Raw genomic sequence first — 13,394 nt, forward strand, 5'->3', positions numbered from 1 at the left:
GAAACTGAGGTACAGAGAAGTTAAGTTATTTGCCCAAGATCACACAACTAAAAGTGTCACTAGGTCTCTCTGGTGCCAAAGTGCATGCTCTTAACAACTGCGCTTTCTTACCTCATGTTTGGGCAGTGGCATTAACGTGGACAGGAAAAAATATAGAGTAGTATCATCTTGGAAACTGGTCTTGGGCTTCTCTGGCTTCCCTTCTGAAGCACCTTCAACCTGCTTGTGGTACCTGGTCCAAAGACATTTTGGCGGTTCCACATAGCCCAGGGACAAGCACTATACAAGAATGTTCTTGTCCTCAGGTTTCCAAACCTGGCTGCTTATCACAGTCATCCAAGGAGCTTTAAAAATACAGACTCCCAGGTCACTGGGCCCCAGGAAAGATTCAGAGTCAGCAAGCCCAGGGTGGGACCTGGCAATCTGCATGTTCACTAGGGCCCTGTGGAAGCACCAAGTGTTAGCACAGGCCCGATCCACAGGTCCTGTCTGTGCATGGCACCACTCCCAGACCCTCCAGGAGGACATCTAGTTCCCACTAGTTTATGCCGGGGCTTTGCTTTGTCATAATAATAGAGTTATAGAGATGGGGGCATGTTTTAGAGCTGTACAGTCCAAATAGTGTAGAAGAAAAAAGGTAGTATGGCTGTGAGCTGCGTGAGGAGGTGTCTGATTATTCTTAGTAAGGATACTAATATCTGAGGAGCACCTGCTACAAAGGCAGGTCTGGCACTCCCACTTCCTTCATAATAGAATCTGCTTCCTCAGCCTCTTATTGCACACACACTGTAGGGCCGCAAAGTCCTTGTACTTGATCCCAAAGAGATTCCTCACCTCAGAGCCTTGTAACTTGCTAGTTTCAATTCTAATAAGCATGGTTATCTAGATTCCTAATGCATGGCAAGTTAACTTCAGTAAATTAAAAGTAAAGGAGGGAAGCCCATTGACAGCAGTATGAAATTGCCGCTAACCCCTGACAGCTGGTGGCTCCTCCTCAATGGTGCAGGGATAATAATAATAATAGTTAAAATGCATTGTGCATTTACCATGGTTCAAGTACTATGCTAAGCTTTATATGTATGATCTCATTTAATCTTTGCAACTCCCAGTTATTGTACCTGTTTTGCAGAGAAGTAAACTAAGCCTCAGAGAGGATAAATAGCAACTTGCCCTAGGTCCCCAAGTTAACCCAAGTCTGTTCTGACACTGAGACAACAACAAGAAAAGTATAAAAAGCAGACATGGACCTCAAGGCAGTTTGGGGGTATATGGCCCTACCCACTCAACAGGCCCGAAGGATCATAGCTCAGTGTGATTAAGGTCACCCATAGTGATGACCATGAGTCAGGAAAGGCTATGTTAGCAGTCAGGTTTTATATAAAGAGACAGTGGAGCCAATGTTATATATTTAAAAGGTCTCTGTCTAAAATGAGTCACAAACATTTTAAAGTGTTAGAATAGGCATCATATGTGTAGATGCCCTTATTCCCTGCAAATTCTAGACTTCTAAACATATTCAAGGTGAAGTGAGAGTTACATGCATAAGTTTTTCCCATGCTGTCAAGGCTGAGGATACTTCCTCACTATCTCTTAATCTCATGGTCATTTGCATTATTTTAGCTACTGGAGCTAACATCCCTGAAGCAGCAGAAAGTTTTTATTCTGGACCTGTTTAGGACTCGGAATATTGCCACAATAACCATTATGTCTTTGCTGCTATGGTAAGTAATAAGTGATCTGGAGATGCGACATGCAGCACATAAGTATACAACTGATTTTCTTTAATTCAAGGGAACATCAGGGCAAGGCCTGGGTCTTCCTGAGACAAATAAAAATTACAGAATTCTGAGTTAGTTGGAAATGCGTCAATTCAACTCATGGAATTGGATACTGAAAAAAATCTCATGGGAACGATAGTTAAGTCTGCAGTACTGTGGCCCATGGAGAAAGAGTCTCTCCTGTCCTAAAGTTATTGAGATTAAGACTAATGATGTCCCTGGTGCCTGAAGCCGAGCTGCTGATTCAGCTCCTGCCTCCTGAAGCTGTACTGGCAGTTGATCAGTGAGGTTAGAATAACCTGAATCCCCACTGCTTGGATTGGAGTTTTGACAAGCTTTTTACACTTGCTAATAGCAAACTACCGAGTGATTTTAAGGCATAAAAATAATTAATTCACTTTGTAGACTATATTTAATAATGTATCTGCCAGGAAATGAGGAAGAAGAAAAAAGGAACATGCTTACTCCATGATGGTGGCACAAAAAAAATGATAATCAGAACTAGTAGGTTCAGACTGCAGCTTGTCTATTTTTAGGGCCACCCTGTTTTGCAATTAGAGGAAATCAATGAGAGAGTTTATGCCTCTGAATTAAGCAAGTGTGTCCTAGGCACATGGCTTTCCTCGCTATAGACCTCCTTTGTTCTTACATGTCATTGATGCACACGAATCTTGAGCAGTAGCACGACTGAGCCACTAATAAACTAGTCACCAGTTTATGTCAGCTGCTCTTACTACCAAATGTGAAAATCACTAAGATCCCTAGAGCAATAAAGTTTCATTTTTCATTTTGTTTTGGATTAGCCCTTGTGCTACCTAATCTAGTAGAGTCTGTATAAAAAGATTCAACAATGTTCCTTAAAACATTTTTCAGATATCCTCTGCTTTCCACTCCTGTTAATAATAAGCAAATTTCTACGCAGGGGCGTCTGCATAGTGCACTCGTTTTTCCACAGAGAGGCTTTTACATGGATGTTAACCGTAATGACAGAATGGGCAGTGTGCACTCTGTGAGACATTGAAGCATTACAGGACTTGCATTCTTTTCCCTAAAGTGAGTTTTACTAAATCAATTAGAATTTACTGTAAGTGGATCACAGTATTAAATATATATCTTTATTTTTTTTGGTAAGAATGAAATGTGGATTTTATGGTCACTGACTGACATTCTTTCTTCAAATAATAGCTGTAAGGGAATGAGGACATACAAACCGTTCAGGAAATATCGAAATTTGAAATTCACTAGACTAGGAGAAGTATTGTTGCATATTGGCATATCTGCACTAGTGCTCTCCAATAAAACTTTCTGCAGTGATGAAAATGTTTTATATCTGTGTTGTCCATTATAGTAGCCACTAGGCACATATGGCTATTAAGCAATTGAAGGGTGGCTAGTGCAACTGAGCAACTGAATTTTTAATTTTATTTAATTTTAATTTATTTACTTTTAAATAGCCGTATGTGGCTAGTCGCTACTTGTAAGACAGCAAGATCTAGACAATTTCTTGACCATCATGAAATTTTAGAGTGATTCAGGCCATCCTTCTGTCATTCTTTTTTTTTTCTTTTGTTTTTCAGGATGCTAACCTCAGTGGGTTACTTTGCTCTATCTCTCAACACTCCTAATTTACATGGAGATGCCTACCTGAACTGTTTCCTCTCTGCCTTGATTGAAGTTCCAGCTTACATTACAGCCTGGCTGCTCCTGCGAACCCTGCCCAGGCGTTTTATCATAGCTGGAGTACTGTTCTTGGGAGGAGGTGTGCTTCTCTTATTTCAAGTGGTGCCTGCAGGTAAGAAGTAAACCAACATTAACAGCTTACCAGGAAAGATTCACATCTTGACTAGGCTAATTATTAGTCATGCTCCCTGTTTATGTGGCCTTTACATCATAAGCCATTCATAAGTCAGTTAGACAAATGATAGCTAACTATGTAGTTTCCTGTGTTCAGAACAACTCCCTTCAAACAGAAGAGTCGGCCTTGGAGAATAGGAAATCACTACCTGAAGAGGAAGAGTCATGCTCCCAGTCATCCCCTTTGTAGAAATATTCACCTAAACCCTTAAACCTCTTTCTTTCAGTCACAACCCTGATTCCCATTTCTTGCTACTTTCAAACCTTTTCCCTGAGGTATATATTCAAGTATTAGAGTTGGTAGTACATGCCAGTTCCAGTATAAAGTCAGTGATTTTTATGGTCTGTAATGTTTAAGTCAATAAAAAGCACACAAAGGGACAAATGCTTCCCTTTTCCCCTTATGTCTAATTTTCTCATATTATTAAAATGTTAATTCAATAGATTGTTGAGATGTAGTATTATACATAGAAATATAATTTCTTAATAATAGTAAACAGGATAGAAAGGATTGATCCTTCTCTTTGAAGATTAACCTTAACTGTATTAACATGCTAACAACTTGCCAGGAAATTATTGTAACAAGTAAAAATGGACAAAGGTCACTGGGCGCATCAATGATCTAGAATAACAGTAGAGCAAAGCACAAAGCAACCCCTCACTCTCCATCTTTGTCCATCTCCGATTTTTACGGCATTTGAAGAGAAAGTGTTAGTTGGGGAATATCTTTATATTATAAAAACATTCCCTTACAAGCAAAAAGGACACTAAAAGCAACTGAGTTATGAAAGTATCACTTCTTGAAGCACCTGAGTTTACACTGGGTCTCTTTTCCAGATTACAACTTCTTGTCCATTGGTCTGGTGATGTTAGGAAAATTCGGGATCACCTCTGCTTTCTCCATGCTGTATGTCTTCACTGCAGAGCTCTACCCAACGCTGATTAGGAACATGGCTGTGGGGGTCACATCCATGGCCTCCAGAGTGGGCAGCATCATTGCTCCCTACTTTGTTTACCTCGGTGAGATGCATTTTATCAGTTTGTTCTTTTTTTAAATATAAGTAATAGCTTTTCATTGTGAAAAATTCAAACAGCATAGGAAGTACTGGAAAAAGTACATGTTCACCTCTCCTCTCTCGGCTCCCCATATCACAGCCCTAGAAGTAACTAATTTTAACAGTTTGGTGAGTAGCCCTTCAGACATTTTATTTTGCACAACATAAATATATATTTTCTTAAACACACAAACAAAATTGTATTATATATATTGTTTTACAGCTTTTTAAAAACTTAACATTGTATCAGAATAGCTTTCCATATTGGTATATATAGTTCTTTTACCTTCTTTCTAGTTAGTATATAGTCTTCCAATGTATGTACATACATAATTTATTTAACTGGGCTCAACAGATGGACATTTAAGCCATTCCCAGGTTTTTGTTATTACAAATAACACTGCAATAAACATTCTCCTACTCTCTACACCCTTTATTAGTTTGTTTATGTATATTTGGATTCATGGATAGAGTCTTAGAAGTAAAATTGTTGGAGCAACTTAAAAATTTCATAGATATTGCCAAATTGAACTCTAAATACTGTGCAAAATTTACAGTATAGATATCAGTATATGAGACTGCCTGTTTCCCTATATCCCCACCAACAATGGGGATTATCCGATTTTTTAATCATTGATAATCTCTTATGTGACAACTGGATATAATTGTTGCTTTCATTTCCATTTCTTTAATTATGAATTAGGTTGAGCATTTTTTCTTATATTTATTGACATTCTATTTATTTTTCAGTGACCTGACTGTTCATATCTTTTGCCCATCTTTCTAATGGTTTATTCAACTTTTCATTTTTGATTTGTGAGAGCTCTTTGTAATTGAAAGAAATTAGCCCTCTGTATATATGTTGTAAATATTTTTCCTAGTTTATCATTTACATTGTGACTTTATGATATTTTTGCAATGCAGGAAATTTTAGTTTTTATCTAATCAAATTTATCAATCTGGAATAACATCACAGAGGGGCTTCAGTGGGATGTTCAGTGGGTATAAGATCTGGCACTCCAAGCCGAATCCTCATTAAGGACTCTACTGGTGAGAGATGTAGACACACTTCCTTAGTCTTCTGAGTTATCCATTGGTTACCTACTGGTTCAAACACATACACCCATATATATCCCCAAAGACATATGAATTCTCAGAAAAGGTACACTCTAAATCCTTATAGAGAAAGAGAAAAATTTTCCTGTCTTAAACATACTCTGCACTGCTGCCCTGAACAACACAGGAGAAAGCACATTATTAATGTAGAGTGATGTCATTTCCCCTTGTTCTTCCCTGTACTTTCAAACCATCCTCATATGGTCTAATAGTGGCCCATTGGTACATAATGGAGGAGTCTGAGACAGAGTTTTCTATTCCACAATAGCTATTGCTGCTAGTGACACAGAGGCCTCAGAGAAGCTTCAAGATTAATGTTCTTTGTCAAATAAAATCCTTGGGTGTGTTGTTCCTCTGTAATCTCCATATGCAGAAGGGAAGCAAGATGAGGATCTATTATTCTCCTGTTGTAACTGCAGGCCCTCCAGGACAGTTCAACTGACCCCATCTTATCAACAGAGTAATTATTTTTCAGAAAATTTGCAAAATCATGTAGCCAGAGCGTGTGCAGAAGAAGAAATCTTGACCTTAAATGACCATAGAACTAAAGATTCTCCTCCCTACGGAGCCAAAGGACCGAGACATAAAGTCAGACTCTTTTTTTTTTTTTGGTGAGAAAGATCAGCCCTGAGCTAACATCCATGCCAATCTTCCTCTTTTTGCTGAGGAAGATTGGCCCTGGGCTAACATCTGCGCCTATCTTCCTCCACTTTATATGGGACGCCGCCACAGCATGGCCTGACAAGCGGTGCATCGGTGCGCGCCTGGGATCCGAACCCAGGCTGCTAGCAGCAGAGCATGCGCACTTAACCGCTATGGCATGGGGCGGGCCCCTAAAGTCAGACTCTTATCAGAAGTGAGGGGTCCGTCATTCAGGAAGATCTGGTGTTAAAATTCCTTCCCCACCTTGTCATAAATGTTTAGAACCTCATCATAAATATTTACAACCTTACCATAAGTGTTTAGAACCTTACTATAAATGCTTGAAGCCCACCAATCAAAACCTGTCCTGCCAGTGTTTCCACATGCCAGCCTGTTCTCCCTAACCTCTTAAATTTCACCCCAAATCCTTAATCAGAGAGACAGATCTGAGGGCACATGCCTCCTGTATCCCTGCAGATTAATCTCACAGAATAAAGCTGATTTCTTTTCTCAAAAGCTGATGCCATAATTAATTGGTTTTTTAATGTGCATCAGTCAAGAGAACTCCAATTTTGTGCAGTAACAAATTTTGTTGACCACAAAGGGACAAGGTCCTGTAACCACTCACCCAAGGCTCTGGAGCCCCTGGTGGAGTGTGGGGTCTTTTCACTGGCTTTAAGTGGCTGCCTAGACATTTTTGTTTGGAGGCTTGGCTGAGTGGATTCCCATTTCCCGCCATGGTGCCCCAGGTCACCTTGGCACTCTTTTTCCTTTTGAGAGAAGACACAGCTCTAGGATCCAACGCCTTTTGGGTGAGTGACCTCGTTAAAACACACCTGTGCCTAAAATTGTCTAATATTTCATAGAATTGTGGGTTAAGAGTCCCCACTGGGGAGATTTTGGTGGATTAAAGTCCCAAGGCTAGAATAGTGGGTTCAAAAGAGACAAGATAAGAGGGTTTCAGCTGCTGGGGCACTCAACGGATTGGGTTAGAGTCCCAAACTCTGGAGTAGGATCCCAGAGTACCCTAGGTTAGAGTCCCAGAGTATTGGATTTCTGTGTCTGTTCATGTTTGTCTATGCTTGACTATTTTATTTGTTAAAATTGTCTGTTTGGGGACTGAGTTTCTCCATGACTGTAACAAACTCTCTTGAGAAATTACCTTATTTGTTGTGGCCACCTTGGAAAGAGCTCCCTAAAATGGAAATAACTGTAAACAGCTGGCAAGATAACCCAGGATAATTTAAAATTATAGTGGCCACTGTGGGCTCCTTTTGAGCTTTTGAACCAAGAAACTAAGAAATCTTTAAAGAGTCAAGTGCGCCACCTTCCAGCACAATTATTCAAAACCTAAATGTTCTAGAAGCTATAAATGTTTACAAAGAACTGCAGAACCTTAACAAGCTTGTTTAGTGTCCTAAGGGCTTGGCTTAATACTTGTCAGGTGGAGGTCCCAAAAATACGATTGGACAAAAATGCAGTTGCACCCCATTTTCTGGTCTAAGATGGTCGGACAGAAATGTGGGTTGTACTCCCTTTTGAGGCGAAAAGTCATACCAAACTGCCATCAGCCTAAGAGGAATTTCATTGGCCATTAGAAGGAACGTTCTGATTAGGTAAAATCATTTAAAAGTACACTTAAAAGTAAAAACTTCAAAATTCCAAAATAACCTTATTGAAAGTTTTGTTGCAAAAAGCTAATAGAAAATTAAGTTATAAAAGGTACCTAAAAGAAAAGCCTATTAGGTCACAGCTTTATGGACATCCCATACTCTACCTTCAAAGGAGGGCCTAAAATGAGCCCCTCCCAAAGTTAAAGAGACTCAGAGATTTTCTGGGAAACTGCTACCTTAAAGATTACTGGAATTGTTCAATACTACCAAGTATAATTTCTGCTCTTCTTGGCTGAAACCTGACAAGATATTTGAAAGGATTTAACAACTTAAAATCAGAAATTCAGCCAAACTGGAAGCTGATATTCAGAGCCTGATAGGAATTTTCTTTCCAGGCCTTTGTCCCTAAGTTAAAAATAAAACAAGCACCTAGAGGGAAAGAAGCAAATCAGGGATGATGCAGTTGGAGAGGCAGATCAACCTATAATGTCATTTAAGTTACAACCCAATTTCTAAGGAATGAAGAGCAACTGTCCTTAAAAAAAATCCTTGCAAGACTGGAAATGAAGCTCTGGAGGCAGTTTGGGTTCCACCCATTTCCCTTATCTCAAAAGGCTTGCAAACTCTCTGAGAACTATCTAGCCCATTACCAATTCCTAAGACTAAAGAAAAGAAAAGGGAAAAAGGAAAAAAAACAGCCATAAGAGCACCCTTGCCCAAAATCTAGCATCTTGGGTGTCTTTTCCACAAATAGTAAAAAAGCTTAAAACAAAATTTGGATTCAGTTATTCTTTCAAAACTAGTGAGCCTTATATTACTGTGCCTGATTCATGGAAGTAATTTTAAAACAATAGCTATGGAGACTCTGTGTATGTGTGTGTATATCTATGTTATATATATGTGATATTTTACCTCTGGATGGTATAATTTCTAAAGAGCTCTATTCAATTGGCTTAAAGTAAGCACTTATATGAATTATTTCTAAATGTAATAGAAATTAACCCAAATGTCTTTCAAGTTAACATGACATAAATTAATCTTTGGTAAATGAAAGCTTATTTAAGATTGTTGGTTTGATTAAAATGGACATGTCCTGAGAGTTATCAGCACTGTATATGATGCAGACACACAGACTTTACTCTATGTTTAGTGGTCAAATAAGCTGATGTTATCTCTGTTACAAAACTGGTTAGCAAAAATAATAACTTAAAATGATAGCTAATTTTGCCTAATGTCTCATGAAGTTTTTTAGGCAATCTAAATAATTATTGGGAATGAGAAAACTAAATAGATGTGAAAAAGATAAAAGTGTTGGGTGAAATTTTTAACAATAATTATGTGTTATGGCATGTGTATTTAAAATAAATCCAAAAATCTCTTTGGTAACTTGAAACTTCAAAGTTTTTCTAGGAGAAATTAAATGATAAAAAATTCATTGAATATCTTGGTCATTTTCAAATAAGATAAAATACTGAAACTTTCTTGCTAAATGTGTCTAAGTTTATCTACTTTTGGCTTCTTATTACAGAGAAACTAAAAGATGTTTGGGTCTATTAGTACATGTGTCTTGTATTTTATTAAAAATTGTACTATGAAGTAGCATGTTTTTAGAAATTATGAAAAGTGTTTATAAACTTGCCAAACTACAGAATGCTAATGTAAAAGACAGTTCATAATTGCTCACTTCTTAGTTTTCACTAAAAATAAAGGTCAGTAAGGGTTGAGAATTCTAATTAATATATGTGATTAAAGCTACTAAAAATTAATAAGGAAAACATCTTTGTAGTCAAGGAAAGTAAAAGGTATGCTTTCAGTAAAGAAGGTATAAAGAATGAAAATATTTTTATTTGCTTTGTTAAGAAAGATAAATTTGTCCTAGAGAAAGAAAGAAGGCATGGTACAAATTCAGAATGTAAAAAGAAAGTTATAGAAGATTTGTTGAAGAGGAACCCTGAGGAAAAAATTTTGCTCGTGGTCAAGTTGGCTAAGATCAAAATTAATTTAATTAAATAAATAAGTTTTAATATAAAAAGAAAGCTGGTACAAAAATTAAAATTTGGTTTTCTTTCTCTTAAAAGGATAATTTTCTTAAACTTTTAGTCTGTTCTTGATAAAGAGATTATGAAAGGTATTTTTCTTTGAGTAGTCTACCAGAAGGGTAGGGATTTTATGTTTTATCAAAATTAGTTTCCTGTATTATTTTTATCAGGTCCTTAATCACAGGTGCTAAGGTTTTTCTTATAGCTATTTAATTTTCTGCATTCACCTGAAAATCTTTAATTGTCACCATGGTTAAATGGATAACTAAGCATTGTTTCATAGGGACTTACAACATTATGTGGGTAAATGTTATTGATATAAGTGTTTTAAAAATTATATAACATTCCTAAAATTCTGATCTGTCCTGGTTGTCAGCTATAATTCTAGTTATCTTAGAGTGTTGTATGTCACAGAAATAACCAAGTTTCTTTGTCAATTGCCATTTTTAAGTCTTTTGTCATTTACAGACAGTTTTGTTTTACTCTGCTTTTGCAAATGTTTCATCTTCAGAGAGACTCAAGGAAAGGACTTTGACACTTACTCTAGATTACAGGTTTCTGATAAACTTTCAGATTATAAAACTGAGCTGGGTAGGAAATTACAGAAGTCTAATGGAGAAACTGATGGCCTCATAAAACTGCTAACAGAAGATTAAGATCCAGAATAGATTACACAGGACTGAATGAATTGATGAGGATGATTATAATTTTTATGACTTTTTGTTTAAGATATTGCTGATTTTTAGTGTTTTGTTTTTTCAGATTTAAGGAAACTTTTTTCTCTTTTCTCTTAAGCTAACTATGACTTACAGAAATTTGGTAAATTATACCTTTGTAGGCAGAATTGAAACATTTATCTTTTTCTCCCTACCTGATCCCTCCAGAATTTGCAAACTCTTGATGAGTGAGCATTCTTATGTTCATGGCAATATAGTTATTTGCATAAGTTCAATAAGAATCTGATCTCCTTATAGCAAGACACAATTGGAAATATTGGTTATATTACCAAGGCCTTGACCGGAATGTCATATTTGAGAAAGACATGCATAGCTTCAGATATGACCAGCCAGCTTTTGAAGAACAAAGATTCACTTCGTGAAATAAAGCCACTTGGAAATCTTGGCCTGGTACCTTGCTTACAGGTTCCCAGCAACCTTACCAGGTGAGTAAAGAAGGTCACTACCCTAGCAGGTGCAAAGAACCTCAGGATGTTTTGAGGAACTTCAAGAAAAGAGAGGAATTCACCCAATTCTATAGGTATTGCAGGCAGTCTGATGACAAGTCCTTGGCTTGGTTTTCCTGGCCTCGAGAGGCCTTTAAAGTTCAATTTGAGATTCCTTATGAAAAGTTCCAGCAAAGCAAATTTAAAAGAGCCTATATGATCAATTGCTATTCTTGCTGTACTTATGTAAATAATTGGACCAAGTTTATTGAAGCTAGACTTATTTTGCCAGCCAATTAGTCCTAATTTGGATATCTTTGGTAAAATGAGGGTGATTTTAGAGAGAAAAATTATGTTTCATTAGAAACTATAGTACACATTCATGGATATTAGATTCTAGTTCTGATCATTGTCTTTGAGGTTTTTGTTGTATATCTGTAACTTGGACTGGATCCTGAATTCTTCTAGGCTCCTGAAATATCTGGCTATAAATCTCAAAACTAACACTTTCAATTTTTTCTATCATTTTCATTTGGAATCATTGAGAACTGAAATGACCCTTTTTCTTGAAGCCCTGAAAACTGAAGCTGGACATCTTTATATAAACTTAAGAGAGATTCATGTCTCTCAGAAAGATACCTGAACACTTGATGACATCATCAGAGACATTTCAGACTGCAAAAGATGCTTTGACCCTGCCATCTAGAAATCTTTTGACTGGCTGCCCCCTGGGCTCAGAAACTGGTTTATGATTTGCTCCAACCATTAACCTTGTTTTTCTTTTTGTTTCTCTAGAAATGCTTCTTATTAAATACCTAGTTACTTGCTTACAGAATATAGGCCTAACTTTGGGAGCCCACTTCCATCACCTTCTTACTAAGAGACTGGTTCAGTGAGATGGAACAACCTACACCCCTTATCAACAGGAAGAAGCTAGAGCAGTCATCGCCCTATATCTCTCAAGAATGAGGAATGGACAACAAAAAGGGGGGATTTGTAACCACGGGCCCTCCAGGACCAGTTCAACTGACCCCATCTTAAAAACAGAGTAATTGAGAAATTGTCTTTCAGAAAATTTGCAAAGTCATGTAGCCAGAGCATGTACAGAAGAAGACATCTTGACCTGAAATGACCATGGAACCAAAGGACTGGGACATGACTGGAACTTCAAAGTCAGACTCTTATCAAAAGCAAGGGGTCCATCATTCAGGAAGATATGGTGTTAAAATTCCTTCCCCACCTTACCATAAATGTTTAGAACCTCATCATAAGACCTCATCATTTAGAACCTTACCATAAATGCTTGAAGGCCACCAATCAAAACCTGTCCCACCAGCATTTCCACATGCCATCCTATTCTCCCTAACCTCTTAAATTTTGCCCCAAATACTGAATTGGGGAGATAGATCTGAGGGCATATGCCCCCTGTCTCCCTGCAGATCAATCTCACAGAATAAAGCTGATTTCTTTTTCCAAGAGCTAATGCCATAATTAATTTTTTTATGTGAATCGGGCAAGAGAACCCCAATTTTGTGCAGTAACACTGTGTGAGTAACACCAGATAAAGAAGAAGTGGAGTGGTTCTTCCAATTACATGTAAAACCAAGACATATAAATGCTACAAAAAGAAACCAAAGCCAGGCACGGTGCTTTCACAGTGCCTGACATTTATTGATTTAAACTGCATCGGAAATATTAGATTTTTTTTTTTAAAGATTTTATTTATTCATTTTTTCCCCCCAAAGCCCCAGTAGATAGTTGTATGTCATAGGTTCACATCCTTCTAGTTGCTGTACATGGGACTCGGCCTCAGGTTGGACGGAGAAGTGGTGCCTTGGGGCGTGCCCGGGATCCGAACCCCGGGCCGCCAGCATCAGAGCGTGCGCACTTAACCGCTAAGCCACGGAGCCAGCCCTACTTAGATTTTTTTTAAAAAGTCTCGTGGATCTGTGAACCTAGCTTTCCACTACAGCCTACTGATTTGGGCAAAAGCAAAGATCACACCAGTCAAAAGAGCCAGTACCAGTCCCTGAAACATCCTGGTCAACCTCTTTCCCCTTGATATCCTCCTGTCACCCATCTCCACTTACCTCCACCTTAAGAGGAGAACTTTGGTAGGCCAAGATTTCTATCAA

General features: G+C 37.8%; 1 protein-coding gene across 2 annotated transcripts in view; it reads left to right on the top strand.

Annotated features, from left to right (window-relative positions):
* SLC22A4 (solute carrier family 22 member 4) overlaps positions 1-13,394 on the top strand; it is a 58,777-nt gene that overhangs the window by 34,768 nt on the left and 10,615 nt on the right. For both annotated transcript variants that reach the window (XM_058540184.1, XM_058540194.1), the window contains 3 exons: positions 1,621-1,721; positions 3,356-3,570; positions 4,470-4,652. In XM_058540184.1, coding sequence (XP_058396167.1) covers positions 1,621-1,721; positions 3,356-3,570; positions 4,470-4,652 — 499 coding nt within the window. The remainder of the gene's footprint in view (positions 1-1,620; positions 1,722-3,355; positions 3,571-4,469; positions 4,653-13,394) is intronic.

The sequence above is a fragment of the Diceros bicornis genome, chromosome 1 (assembly GCF_020826845.1).
Source record: "Diceros bicornis minor isolate mBicDic1 chromosome 1, mDicBic1.mat.cur, whole genome shotgun sequence".
In the NCBI taxonomy this organism is placed as follows: domain Eukaryota; kingdom Metazoa; phylum Chordata; class Mammalia; order Perissodactyla; family Rhinocerotidae; genus Diceros; species Diceros bicornis.